Below are 15,140 nucleotides of genomic sequence, written 5' to 3'. Positions count from 1 at the left end.
CTAGAGTGGTAAGGGAAGGATTGCTATCTTTAACAATATCTTTAACTCCGCCGCATTTTTCGTCTTTCCCAAGTTAGGAGCTATATGCACTTTGTTACTCGCAGTGTATTTTTTTTTAAATTTTTGGTTCAAATATATGTTTCGGAGTTCAGTATGTCGTCCATTTTCGTTGAACTAGTACACATTTTTAAGGGCCAGCTGAAACTCACCTCTGAGTGCGGGATTTTCTTGATGTGTTCAAAACAAATGGTCGGCCTTGCGCTCTTTGACACATTCCCTTTTTTCCATTCTCTATTTTTTTTCTCTTAGATGTACAATATTTTGATGTGAGCATTACGACTTTTTAGACTAATTATATCATTGAATATTGTTTTTATTGGTAAAAATATTGATTTTATTATCAGTAAATTAAATGCAAACTAAATATTGTTGTTATATACTTATTCACCTTCATGGATCTACAATCTATCTTGGCATTGTACAAGGTAATTATTTTCTCTTGACTGTTTATAACATCTTTACACGAAATCCATAGGAAGTTGGATGTGTACTGATTGATAATTTTGTCATGATTTTTTTTTTAGTTGTTAGTGGCTTTGAACTAGCTGTCAGTAACTGCGAGTACTGTCAGATCAGTACTTAGTGTCTTTTTGCTGTTAGGATATAAAAGTATACCCGGCCACGTCCCCTTTGTGTTTTTGTTATATATGTATTTCTATTTGTATCCATCTGATGAGTTAAGCCTTTTTCAACTGATTTTTATATTTCTTTCTTATGTTGTACGGTCACACCACTGTCCCGGGTTAGTGAAGGGCTGTGATCCCGCTAAATGTGCCTGTCCCAAGTCAGGAGCCCGTCATTCAGTGGTTGTCGTTTGTTGATGTGTAACATCTTTGTTTTTCGTTATTTTTTTGTACTTAAAAATTAAGCCGTTAGTTTCCTCGTTTGAAATGTTTTATGTTTGTCTTTTCGGGGCCATCTTATAGCTTACTATATATGCGGTATGGGCTTTGTTCATTGTTGAAGGTTGTACGGTGACCTATAGTGGTTAATTTCTGTGTAATGTGATCTCTTGTGGAGAGTTGTCTCATTGGAAATTATACCACATCCTTTTTTTTTCCTCTTAAATTTGTATCAATTAATTTTATATCATTTACATAAAATTAAAAAAAAACACCCCAAAAAAACAATGGAAAAATAAAAATTGTGTTGTCACGTCAATACAAGATAAGATATTTTATTTCCAATTATGGGCCCCAAAGGGCATAAACATTACAACATCAATAATTTTTTCATAATACAAACAAACAATGAGATAAAAAAAAAAAAAAAAAAAAAAAAATATTTCATCATTTGTTCATTCAATAAAAAGTTCAAGCTTCAAAATGGTATTGAAAGCATACAGAAAATGGTAAATATTTATGATGTCGTTATTTTCTATATCCGTTTATTCTTTTTGTTTTATCTAATTTTTATTTTACTTGGCCCTGTGCTTTTTAACACAACTGGTTTACGTCTTACATATTTTTTCCACATAATAGCGGTACCATCAGAGCCCAATGGCATTTGACTGAAGGGAATTGAATCTAATGTATCAACAGTTTAACCTTTGTCAACTCCAGTAATCTTGTCACTAATTTCATTAAGAAAATGTCATTGACAGGCATACAGCTAATCTGGTTAGTGGACAACAGGGGTCCAGTTTAGCATACAGCGTGTGTTCGTATTCATCATTAGTTTAACTTGTCACATCCAGCGTAGACTTATAGAGATCCTCTCGTTTGATATTCACAATCAGGGCTTTTTAAAGCATATGACCCCCCCCCCCCCCTTAGTTTTTTTTAAAGAAGGAAACAAATAAGCTCTTGATATACTAATTAGCCTATTGACAATTTATGCCTGGTGAAATACCGCATTATTTTCTCTTCTTTATGTTCCTGACGTAATCATTATTTGGAATGTAACTCAGTATGCGTTCCGTTTTTTGTTCAGTATATATATATTGGTTACAATTACTAATATATGAAGACGGATTTTAGTCTTTGATGAGTAATGTTCATATGAAATAATTGATAGTAAAAAACGTGGTATACTCTACCCATACTGCACTTCGTAGTTTATATTGTAACCTATTGAATTGAACTATATCAACAAAAAGATCTTTGGTATGAGCAGTTGTAGGACCACACTGTGAAGAGGAAAAAAAGTACTAACGCTAACGCATGGTATGTATACACACATTTTACTTCAATTAACCAGTGTTTATTAGTAATACAAGTTACTTTTTAGCATTTGTTTGAGGCATTGGATTTTAATAGAATTAAATAACACATTTTACCCCCATTAGAAATAAAGCTACATTTAGAATAATTCATTTTGTAGGGTTGTACTCGTTGAAAATGTGCACATTTATTATAAGGCTCTATTATGTTATTGGAAGGACTTCCGTGCTTTGAGTCAACACTTTTTCACTCCAATAAATAACAAAAAAGAAACATTCAAGTCTGTACACTTTCTTTTATGTCCTAACAATTATTCTTCAAGGTTAAATACATTTTTGGCCTATTATATTTTGGTCAAATATATGCTTAGATGAATGCAAGCTGTGCATGTGCGTTCAACGGTAGTACATTTTATCGTACCCTCTTTTCACTGCATATGTTTATTTCTGAAAACTGTTCATTGCATGGTTTAATAATTGATGTTCTTCGTAATAAGAACAAATTTAGTGCATCCGTGGAAATGTGACCATTGATTTTATGATCAAGGAAAATGAGGTCAAGGTCAGATAAATCAAGCCGGAATAAATGCACACCTTGTATACAATCATTCCATAAACAGAATATAGATGACCTATTGCTCTAGTATAAAAGAAACAGACCAAACCATACAAATTCTATATTGACCAATATGAACGATGAAAATGAGATCAGGGTCAGATATAACACCTGCCAGACCGACATTGAACAACGTAAAATCATTCCATGCACAAGATATAGTTGACCTATTGCATAAAATATTAGAAAAAAAAACCCAAAATATTAATGTTTAAGAGAGCAATGAACCGTGAAACCGAGGTCAAGGTCAAATAGAACCTAACAGACTGACATGCGTCCGCGCTTCATACAAAATGTACTTTGGTCAAAGCTTTTACACCCCATTGAAGTTACAAAAAGAAGCATTCAATTCTAAAACACACCAAAACACCAAATATAGTTGACCTCCTGCATACATTAAAAAAATCTCGCTTAATTATTTGGATAAGATTTGTTTATTTACCAGGCGCGAACCATCTTTTTTTGTTTGTGTGAATTATATTCTAGTATGATATTTGGTAGGCAATGGTCTTATTATTCAACATTATCAATTTCTAAAAAGCTTGACTTTAAATGTAAGTACATTCAGTACGCACACTAAAAAACATATATTTTATTTTTAAAAGTTACACTTATCGATGAATAGATTGTAAATCTGCAGGTCTTACGATAACGAACAATTTATGATTGTTTTTCTTTCTGGTTTCAAAGTTCTTATTTGAATTTTCTTCCAATAAATGATTTTATATTGGGTAGTTTACTCTCAGTTTGGTGACTATTGAGTCAACATGTTTTTGTGGAAGGATTTTCATTTGGAATTGGTAAATATTTTTGTTCCTGATTATTTTTTTAAGGCTTTCAAGATGGGAAAATGTGAATGAAGATTACAACATACATATAAAAGTGTTTGAATTAAGGTTACCAGAAATTAGTTTTACATTTATTTTTCAAAGTGCAACCGACGATATTTAAGAAATGACTGTTTAACGCGCATAACGGGTTATTTAACAGTGTCAGAGACATATAATTGTATTATATGAGACATATATTGTATTATATGTCTTTGACAGTGTGCACTGTGCACCACATTTTTTTTATGTTATTCGAATAGACAGAAAAAATGTTACAGTCATTTCTTATAATTCAATTCTAAATTCCCTTTTTAACCGTAGAAAACCATGGAAAAACGTTGATGACGTCATGGTCACATTACTAAATTATGTCTATGGGCTGATAACAAAATAACGTTAGCTAATCAGAAGACGCGTTAAATCCGAAATTAAATTATAATTGAGAAGAATAGTATATTGTTTCGTAATGCCATTATTATGATACTATATTCTCAAATTATTTATCTTTTAAACAATATATTAGAAAAATAAGTTTCATTTCCAAAATGTTGCTATTCTCTCACAACGAACATTTTCCTTCTTTCTATAAAACGTCGATAATCATCAAGAAAAGCAGAAATTTTGACTTGTAACAGTTCACAAAACTAAATGTCATTCCAAACAGAGTTTTGATGGAAATACTATAACTTGTAATATTTGCGTCCATGCAAAAGTGGTGGTTAGTTAAGCGTAGAACTAGTTTCTTCTGGAAATTTTGAATAGTATTCGATAGTTCAGCATTTCCATCAAACTTATAAATATGAATCCTTAAACCTTGTTAAACTATTAAATGTGTATAAAACTTGATCGAGGAGAGGGACGACACAGACGGACGGACATAACTATACTATGGGCGACAATGTATCCTGTGTTATATCCCATTAATTAGATACTGTATACGGTATATATTTACAATTGTATTCACAATTTCAAATGTAGATCACTCCAGATACATTGACAAAGTCAACTAACAAAGTTTAACCATATAAACTTTAAATACTAGTCCTCCAAAATTTTTATTTACTGATTGAAGACTTCAAGCAAAATCCCATTTTAACAAAATCACTCAATCTGCCAGTATCTCGTCCAACTGACCTTCATCAGAACGTTTAATCACTTTCACTCTAGATATAACTTGCGTCATTTATTTTCAAATAAAAAGTTATATACTTTAGCCATATTTTAACCAGAGGTCAAATTTTACAAAGCATGAAATATTACAATAATCACATGACCACATTTATCTGTAGTTGTATACATGGAAAATTATGAATTTCAAAATCATTATCCGTGTCTGAGATCCGTGTTTGGTCACATCCATGTAGGAACAGTAAAGAGTTGCATTTCGATGGAATTATTCATTACTCTAAATATCAACAGAACAATATTTAATCTGCAAATTCAGCTTTTTGTACCTCACTCGCGGCAAATGTGCAGATTTAACATTGTTGTGCTGATATTATGCGAAATTATGAATCTAATAGATGTTTTAAGCCTCGTATCATCTTAACTTGGGATCAAATGAATGAATCTGTCGTAGAGTTGTCACTAATTAGACCATGCAAGTATTATATTTTTTCGTTTGGGCTTGTATCATTTCCCCCCTCCGGTTTATATGAACCGTTCATCCTATATTGGCTCTTAAATTTCAAGAGTCTATCTGAAATTGAGGGTAAATTATATGGCTTTCAGAATACCGTTTTGATCCCTAACATGTCCCTGAAGAGACATATATTGTCGAAATCTAGATCTGGTGTACAAAAAATATTGACACCTTCTGTTTGTGGCATAACATCTTGGCCACAAGTTTATCGTTTTCTGTTTAGTATTAAATTTATATTAAGATCCATTTTGTTACATCTCGTGATCAATTTTATTTGGCAATTGGCAATCGCCAATGGCAGTCAGCAGGGTTAAAGAACATCAGTTGTTCGACCTGTTAGTCAAATGCGTTTTGTTTAAATATACTTTTTCACCTTTTTGGTCTTTTGGAAAATGTTGTTTGTGCTGTATTTAGACCCTTCTACAACGCAATTTGTTTTACATACACACGTATAAAAATTGCGGTTTTTATCCAACACAATCATAGGTTTGAAAGTAGTTTTTCAATTTAGACTCGTATATGTACTATGATACAACTCTAGATTCTACTGACGAAAAAATGTAACAGTCGATTTTTTAGTTTAATCTAAGTGGTCTCGAGCGCTTGACACATATATATATATTTATATGTATGATGAAAAAAATAATAGCCAAATGAAAACTAATAAAAATTACGAATTGATACACGTCAATGCAAACTAGTTCATGCACAAAGTAACAAATCGGAAAACAAAGAAAATTATTCGAAAGCTCAAAAAGAAAAAACCAAACCAAAACCACCGACAAACAAAGGGAGAAAAACAAGTAGTAAAACTATATGAAGTAGTGGAATTGGATTAGAATATTACTATATAACGAGAACAAATGTATTTAAATCTCTTATGTTAAAGCTCATGTTGTTTAGCTTTTTTTTTATTAATAGGACTGCACAACGAATTTGTCCTGAAACCGGGTCTATTTTAAGTTTAAATGTCCTTGGATTGAAGAAATGATGTAAAATGATCAGCTTAAATACGATGAATTGACCGAGTTGTATTTCATGTGTTTTCATATATTCATTTCAATGATAAACAGGGGTTATTTATCCTACAATAGCTTAAAGAAATAAACACGATATGTTGGGGTCTCAATTTCTGTCATTTGTTTTCAAACAATTGTTGTTTGTTTGAAAACAATTTGGCCGCTGGTGTTTTTTTTAAACTATTTTAATGTGAAGTGTATAGACCATGTCTTAGCTTTAGTATCAGTTGCCGATTGTTTACTAGTCAGCTATTTATCAATTGATTAATCCATTATTAGGGAGACGGATTTATAAAAGTTTTTCCAAACTTGTTTCCGAATCCCATATTTGTACTTTATGTAACATTGTAATATTTGTCTTGAAATTGTTTATTAATAAATATTGTTTAAACTAATCCATTATTTCTTTTTTTAATATTCCTTCATCCATCCATTCATTTGTTTATTCATTTAGACTATTTTCCTTAGTAAACAAAACAGTACAATGAAATTGATAAAAAGATGCATTTAAGCCGATTCATATATCAAAGTTAAACAAATTGACAATTGTGAAGAAGTAACTTCAGTCATTGATGTTTCTACACTTGGAAATCATTCATTCGACCGTTCTTATATTGCCAGATTGTCTATGATTTTTAATTCTGATATTTCAACCGTCACTGGTACCGTCAAACCGTCAAAGGGACCAGACAAGTTTGAAAACAATTCTAAAGAAAATTATGCAAATTAGTAAAAGATATTTTTATAACAGCTAAACAAACGATCAACATGTATACCGTAAACCCACTTTATTCATATGTAAATATTTGGTCATTTTTAGTTTGGGTTTTAAAATTTGAACAGGTCACCCACTTCGAATAAAATGCAGTCAATGTTACGGTCACGGTACAGGGGCTAACAAAACGGATTAACTGAGGTTTGGGGTCATTTCAGACTGGATTTATAGAACTATCAAGAGGTAAATGTTTTTGTGTTTTTCTCTCTTCAAATAAGAATTTTATGGTTTACATTAAGAAAAAGTTCGTTTTCCGAAATTCTCAGTTAAAATACTTTTATCTTCATACGTCCAAATCCTTCCCGGTCGTAAACGAATTGTTTCTGCTGTTCGATGCTTTCGGAGATGTTGCCTGAGAATTATGTCTCAACCCGGATTCTGGAAGCAGTTGTAAGTGTCTATATTTGTAATTTGTTTGCTGATCGTTTAAGTCCACCTGCACGCAAACTATAATCTAGTATGGATAATCAACGACGCGTTTAAAAAAACCCATCTCAGAAACACATACTTTTTAAAGGTACTTCACAACAAAATGACTGTGCACGCTATGGTATTATTTTTCTTTTGAAATATTTAGGGATCAGGTTTAAATTTAATGAGATTCAACTTATTACTAGTAAATCAACATACCAGTGCATAAGGTAAGTGCTATACTGTGCTTAGTATGCTAGTTTTAAAAACGTAAAGATGTAATTATAATTTCAAATAGCCTTCAGACAAATGAGGGCAATTGCTTTTATTGGAAGACAAAACAACAACTATGCAGTTGTTTTTATATATGGATAAGGTCAACCTTTCTTTGGAATGATTAAAATGTTTTACGCTATCATCTAATTGTTTGTGAACTGGCCGATATTGAAGTTATCGAGAAAAAAAAATATTTTGAATAAATATGTTGTGGTTAATTATTGTGCTGAGTACTGATATTTTAATAATATGAGATTTGGTGAATTATCTCGCAATTGCACCACTGGTTCAGTGAGCAAGTTTACGTGTTCACAAGCATGTTTGACACCCACCCCCAATAAAAGTGTCTTTATCTAACTGAATTTTGTTGTCCATTGGTTATCGTACGACCAATGCATGTATATATCATAAACTTGTTTTTCGATTTCTGATGATTTATTTTGATGGAATTAAAGCGGCCATCGGTTGTCTTTTTAAAATTTTGTTATATGAATTAATATAGTTTCGAAGTACAATTGTACAAATTTCTCTAATTTTGTACAGTACTTGCGTCTCATAGAATTTTGGAATTGGTTAGCTTGTTAAGTATTGCTGTATACCGGTCAAAAACTCGAATTAATCTTTCAAGTTTAGGACCCCTTGGATAGTACTCGCAAACGGTTTATAGTTTATGTTGTTCCTTAGTTACAGTCTCGATTGTACCTGATAAAGGTAATTGCCGAAACACAATTTACGATGACATAAAAATGTTGAAATGTAATTATAAGTTGTTGAAGATGTTTTAATTTTTGAATCGTCTGTAGTCAATTGATAATTGTGAGTACAGAAAAAAATATTGAAAAAAGCCATTCTGAATTTCATTTACCTTAAAGTCATATGGAACTTCTTATCAAAATGGCTAGTTTTTATTATAAAACCTATGTACATATACCCTTTTTGAAGACAATTCTGTAATTTGTCCAAATTCAGAAGATTTTCCAGTAAACAATTCGCCGATATGATTTCCGTACGCAGTGGACTTAGCATAACCTTTCTCGTAAAATCCGGTGATCGCAATACGCATGGAATTGTCATTAAAATTAATTATTATCTTATTGTCACAGGCACTTGTCTCAGAATAAAAAAAATCTTTATATCTTAATATACCATGTAGAGAAAAAAAATCTGAGACAAGAGGCTGTGCTTATTGTACATGTTTAACACGTGCTCAATATCCATGCTTCTTTGTTGATTGTTTACTATAAAGGTGACAATCGGTAAACTATGGCTTCAAAACACGACAATTAATTAGCTGCCATATTTTCACACCATAACAGACCAAGTTATCGAGTATACGATATGGATGCGTACTAATGATAAAATGGCGCACAGGAGACTAAGTTTATGATATATACATGCATTGGTTCAAGAATTGGATAAACATTATTTCTCACCAGTCACTCGTTTCATATATGACTTTAAATCACCGCGTAGAGATTAACGCAGGTAAAACTGATTTGCTAGTGTATAGTCTTTTCTCTTATGTATTTTAAAAATGTAATAGAGAAGATATTCTTGAGTCTGATCCATTTGTCCTGGTTTATAAACACTAACATGTGTTTAAACTAAAGTCGTCCTACACATCGAACGATGGAATTAATACTGCAACCTTTATAAACACCCCAAATATCTATGAATAAGTAACCATATATGCTTGCTTATATACTTAGCTGTGGACACTGCTAATGGTTCTTGCTATTTCAGTTTGTCTAGGATATTTTTTTTATCATTCTGGTAAGATTTTAAATACGATAAGTGCATATACGTCTTATTCTCGTCAGACTGTTTAAGTTCATGACCTCTACTCGATTTTATAAAGTATTCATTAGGTATAAGATATGCTCAAGCATAACTTGACCTCTTAATACTTTTTTTCTTTTTCAGATAAAGACATGGAAAAAATAGAAGAAAAACAAGTGATGGAAGTATTTAGTACCGACGTAGAACAAAAATGTAAGTCAATTATGTTTTATTCAAGAAGTTAGGACCAGTTTTATGGATTCTGAATGTCAGGAATGTAAAAATATTGCCGTGAATTGTTATACATATAGTGTATCACCAGCCCATATTTGGACAAAGAGGCCAGCATATAAATTTGTATAATAATAATAATAAGAAGAAGATATTTTATTTCCAATTATGGGCCCCAAAGGACACAAACATTACCACATCAATAAATTTGATAATACAATACAATTAACAATGCTATATATATAAAAAAAAGATTAATGAGTTCTGAAAGAATAGGTAGATAAAGAATCTATAATAGTTTTTTTTTAATACTAATGCATTTTAATGCAAGTGTGGTTGATATAGATAACAAACAAGCAGCCCAAAACAGATAAAAAAGGTAGAGTAGGGGAATTTAAAGCGGTTTGAAAAGGCAATAATAACTTATTCCATTGTTCATGCCCTAGGGAACTTTCAGTCCATCAGCAGTGATGCCCAGTCAATCGTTATAAAAACAGAAAGAAAAACATATGTCTGAGAGTTTCATAAATGTGTTGCATTCATCAGGAAACCAAGAACAAAAATGATCGCAATGCGTTATCTTTGAGTGTTTAAATAAAACGGATCATATACAAATTGACTGAGATCAACAATTCGTAACTGAAAATTATTGCTGACTATAACATCATTTCTTAATTTGTAAATATGAAAAGTTTTCAAATCATCATAAACATTAAACTAGTTCTATAATATAGGACTCTGAAGGTTCATATCATTTACATTCAACGTTTTCTTTCGGATTTTTTTTTTACTATCAATGTTGAACCTCAGAACAGGTCGGATGTTAGTCCAAATAGTGTAACCGGGTAGGATGAAATGTCTACCTTGCGAACAAGCACAGTAGCATTCGGCTGAACATGTCTACCCAGAAGATAACAGGGTCCATATTTGTATAAATATCTCTTTTACTACTCATCCGATAAATATATACTAGTATCTAGTTTGTGATTGGACGTTAAAAACCAATTCACCATTATCATCATCTTATCGTGTAATTAAGGTAGTTAGTTTTTTTTCGTTTGAATTGTTTTACATTTGATCTAAACGGGGACGTTTATAGCTGACTTTGCAGTATGGGCTTTGTTTATTGTTGAAACTGTACGGTGACCTATAGTTGTTAATTTCTGTGTCATTTTGGTCTCTTGTGAAGATTTGTCTAATTGACAATCGTACCACATGTTATAGAACTACGTTAACATTTTCAATCATTTCCATTTGTACGTGTACGTAGATGTTTTATTTTCTATTACAGGTATCTTTCCTTCCAATCCAAAATTTAAAGAAAAAAGATCGATATCGTTTAGTCTGCTCCCTTTCAGACTAAAACAAAAGTCGAAACGGAAAAGATGTGCGTCTTCCTCCGATATAGCCGAAATCGAAGGGCATGTCTCGGAACCAGAATCGGACAAAGTGATGTTATCAGATGATTTCAGTACCAGTTCTAGCGAGGGCGAGGACAGTGACTGTGGACATGTCAATATCTCATTTGAACAAGAGGTCAATGGTCATGCTCTTCTGTACAAAACATTTGGGTGTCATGGAACCAGGGAAGGTAATATAAAAGATGGTTCTGATGTAAGCTACTTGGATAAAGGAAGGTGTATAGTAGCCGATCTACTCAATTGCCGACTTAACATATTTTCAAAATCAGGAAGAAATACTTTGACAATACAAAACGAAGATACAATCGAACCTTGGGGAATAGCAGTACATGAGGATATTATCCTTGTGACCTCTAGGAGAAAAAAGTTGGTTCTTAAATTGTCACAGACTGGTGATTTTGAGGAGTCATCTTTCGGTGACTCGTTATTCCAGGACCCATGTGGTATCGCTATAACAAAGGACCATAAAATTATTATTACAGATATCCAGGCAATGAAAGTTTCAATACATGACTGGAGTGGTAAGTGGTTGGACGATATTTGTCTGCCTGATAATCATCATCTACAATTCAAAACACCTAGATATGTGACAGTCTCTCCACTAGGCGATATCATTGTGTCGGATTCAGGAAATCATCAGATTTATATATTTTCTTCCAGTGGGAATTTCAAAAAGACATTTGGGTGTTATGGCTCAAATGATGGACAACTAAAGGTCCCTTATGGTATATGCTGCGACAAGTTTGGAAATATATTTGTAGCAGATCATTACAATGATAGAATTTCGTTTTTCTCAAAAGATGGAGAATTTGTTCGACAAGTTGTCACCAAACACGACGGGATATTTCATCCACAAGGCATATCAATCTCACCAGATATGAAACTATTCATTACGCATGGATCTTTGAAGGCATGCGAAGTGAAAGTGTTTAATTTAATATCAAGATCCAAAGAAAAGGACGTTATACCTGTGTTCCATCTATAATAGACAACATAAGAAAGATTTAGCATGAGATATGAAGTATAAAAATATTCCCTTCTATTAAATTAATACAACGTAGAATGTGACTTTTTTTTTTTATCTCAATCAATCGATGACCCTTTTTTTTAAACTTTGCAAAATCAGTGGACTTTTTTTACAATAAAGATTTTCAATTTTATACAGTCGATTTCATTGAGTGTGTAGTCAAAGATAATATATTTGGTTAGCTTGCTTGTTAGCTGAACCGTGAAGTCATTATTAGGTCAGGCATACTACCTTTTTTTGTCGGACTAGTCTATTCTTAAAGCAGAATAGTTTACCTAACCTAACAATGACTTCGCGGTTTAGCTAACAATCAAGCTGACCAAGGAGCCTTTGGTTTCACACTCAATGAAATCCGCTGTAAATATACATAGGTCTATACATAGATTGTTATAATTTATAGAAATCGAGGTAAATGCAAATTCATAACCATTTCTATTACTTGAAAGAAAGCAACATTCCGATAAAACCTTTTGGGATGTATACTGTAATGTCTTCCGATAATTGGACCAACTTTCCTAAAGCAAGAATATCAGCTTTGAGTTTTAGTATTGATTATAAATTCTGACAGTTACTTTTCCAAAATAATAAATAAAAAGGGATGTCGTATTTAATGTATTTGTTTACAGTAAGATTAAAACTTGACATTAGTAGAAATTTAATACTGTTAATGCTTTCGTGAACCACCAATGAAACTTTACTTGGTTCTTGCTTACTTATGTAATTGTTTATCCAAAACGTCCTCTTTATAAACTGTGATTTTCCAGCTAAGTGAGATGATTCAGGTATGATACATCACTTTTAAATTATATAATCTAGTGTGTATGATCATCGTAGAGAAACATGCGACTTTTAGTGAATAATTTCTTGGTTATTGACTTAATTTTAAATATTAAGTCTCGCAGTTCTGATATAAAAGGTAACCTTGATATTAAGATGCAGCCTTATGACTTCACAAATCCCTGCATATACGTAAGTATAACACTGAAATCTAGAAAAGTGATAACAAGCAGTAAATTATTTCTTAAAAAAATATATAAATCTTGTTGATATTTCATGTTTAAAACATTACGTTAGTAACTTTAACATATCGTTCACGAGAGCAAAATCAAGACTGAAAGCAAATTAACGTAAACATGAATCGATATTGCACCATCTGACAAAGCAGCGAACGAAATTGTCATGTTTGACATAACTGTGTTATCAAAATATTTAAACTGCTTTTAAAATTCCCCATATATTGTACTTGTACAAATTAGGGGTTTCTGGACCAAGTGTTGTTAGTTGCTGGTTTTCTTTGTTTGTATATCTATTTTCTTATTCTAATAAAGGGGCGTGTAAGAAACGGATGAAATGATTGTTCTTATGAACATCACAAGTTTCCCATTATGATTATGCAATGGCTCCATAAATTACAGATGAGCCTGACAAGACCCGGTAAATGTTTCCAGTGACATATCTTTTTGCAAACCCCGAACTCGTTACTATATAACGTATTTATGTTGCGTATGAGTTTCCGTACTGCTGAAGGATGTACGGTGACCTGTAGTTGTAAACATTATTATCTTTTGGTATTCGGTGAAAAGTTACCTCAGTGACAGTTATACCACATCTTACTTTTAATTTTAACAGTTCTGGATTGATTATATCTTTTTGGAGGTCTTTAGTAATACTAAAGATATGTTGGTCACAGTTGATTTGTATGTTTTTGTGCACATAAATAATCTCATCAAATGAAAAAATGCTATTTGATAGAATTGATTTTGGCCTGTTATAGTAATTAGAATATTTACCGGATTTGTAATAACATAAGCAACACGACGTATGCTACGTGTGGAGCAAGGTCTGCTTACCCTTCCGGTGCACCTGAGATCACCCCCAGTATTTGGTGGGGTTATTGTTGCTTGGTCTTCCATATTGTGTCTTCTGTACTACTTAGTATCATGTGTCTGTTTGTCTTTTTATTTCTTAGCCATGACGTTATCAGTTTATTTTCTGTCTATGCGTTTGACTTTCTCTCTGGTATCTTTCGTCCCTCTTTTATCAACAATGCTTACCTGATATATATGTAATTCAGGCATCACTGATGAGTCTTCTGAAGAGGAAACTTTTGCTGAGTTATTTTTCGATTAATTTTGTGTTCGTATGACGTTACATCTACATGGAAATAACTATATATGTAACATAAATATTTAAGGGATAGCTCTTTTTTTTTTTTATGAAAATGACTATCGTGATCAATTTAATCTTTCTGAGTTTAGCTTTTCATATTATTCATATTAAATGTATACGAAAAGTTTTGAATGAGGTTAAAAATATTTATGTTTTACACATTAAGATCAGGAAATCAAAATACACTTGAAAATGTTAAGCTAGCGTGGCATGTCCTTATTTGCCATTCTTAAAACTGACCCCATAAGCTTGATAAACAATTTTGTTGTAAGGATTAGACCTTGACAATATGTATACACTTTAGAAACAAAATATTTAAAGAGCAAGTGTTTAAACACGTTTACCAACACGTTTCCATAATGAAAAGCGATTCATAAACTTTGTGCACTGCCTTGACTGGCTTGACCATGGATTTGTATACAAATGAAAAAAGGATTTTAATGAAGATGTTGAAAATGTAATGGCAAAACACTGTTACCTACTTGAGTTGAGAAATAGAAACAGGTAAACTTTTCAACAAATATTCGACCACCACTGAATTAAGATATGAACATTTAGTTGATGCATAGACTGTGAGTCGCCGAGGGTATAACCAGCACAGATGAAAATACAGATATTGTAGATTTATTTTTTTTGTTATAAAATGATTAAAATCATTTAAAATTGAAGATTATAACTTCCTCATGAAAAGCTAAGATTTCTTGTACGGATTTGGCTATACTA

General features: G+C 32.0%; 1 protein-coding gene across 4 annotated transcripts; it reads left to right on the top strand.

Moving 5' to 3' along the window:
- The first annotated feature begins 1,986 nt into the window (after positions 1-1,986).
- Positions 1,987-12,275, top strand: LOC134715005 (tripartite motif-containing protein 2-like). 4 transcript variants are annotated; one of them, XM_063576822.1, is made up of 3 exons: positions 1,987-2,225; positions 9,714-9,782; positions 11,092-12,272. In XM_063576822.1, exons 2-3 carry the CDS (start codon positions 9,722-9,724, stop codon positions 12,204-12,206), a joined length of 1,176 nt encoding a protein of 391 aa, XP_063432892.1. In that variant the 5' UTR covers positions 1,987-2,225; positions 9,714-9,721; the 3' UTR covers positions 12,207-12,272. The 4 variants fall into 4 exon arrangements, with proteins under 4 accessions (XP_063432892.1, XP_063432893.1, XP_063432896.1 ...); XM_063576823.1 differs by lacking the exon at positions 1,987-2,225 and adding an exon at positions 7,045-7,286 and having other exon boundaries at positions 11,092-12,275; XM_063576826.1 differs by lacking the exon at positions 1,987-2,225 and adding an exon at positions 7,443-7,493 and having other exon boundaries at positions 11,092-12,275.
- Positions 12,276-15,140: the final 2,865 nt, after the last annotated feature.

Source organism: Mytilus trossulus, chromosome 4, assembly GCF_036588685.1.
Source record: "Mytilus trossulus isolate FHL-02 chromosome 4, PNRI_Mtr1.1.1.hap1, whole genome shotgun sequence".
NCBI classification, from domain to species: domain Eukaryota; kingdom Metazoa; phylum Mollusca; class Bivalvia; order Mytilida; family Mytilidae; genus Mytilus; species Mytilus trossulus.
The sequence above is the reverse complement of the archived record's forward strand: the minus strand, read 5'-3'. Positions and strand labels throughout refer to the sequence as shown.

Excerpts from the sequence above, each read along its gene's own strand:
- LOC134715005 (XM_063576823.1), top strand. The coding sequence starts at position 9,722 with ATGGAAAAAATAGAAGAAAAACAAGTGATGGAAGTATTTAGTACCGAC. Across the intron at positions 9,783-11,091 it reads TACCGACGTAGAACAAAAAT|GTATCTTTCCTTCCAATCCA; the intron begins GTAAGTCAATTA and ends TTTCTATTACAG.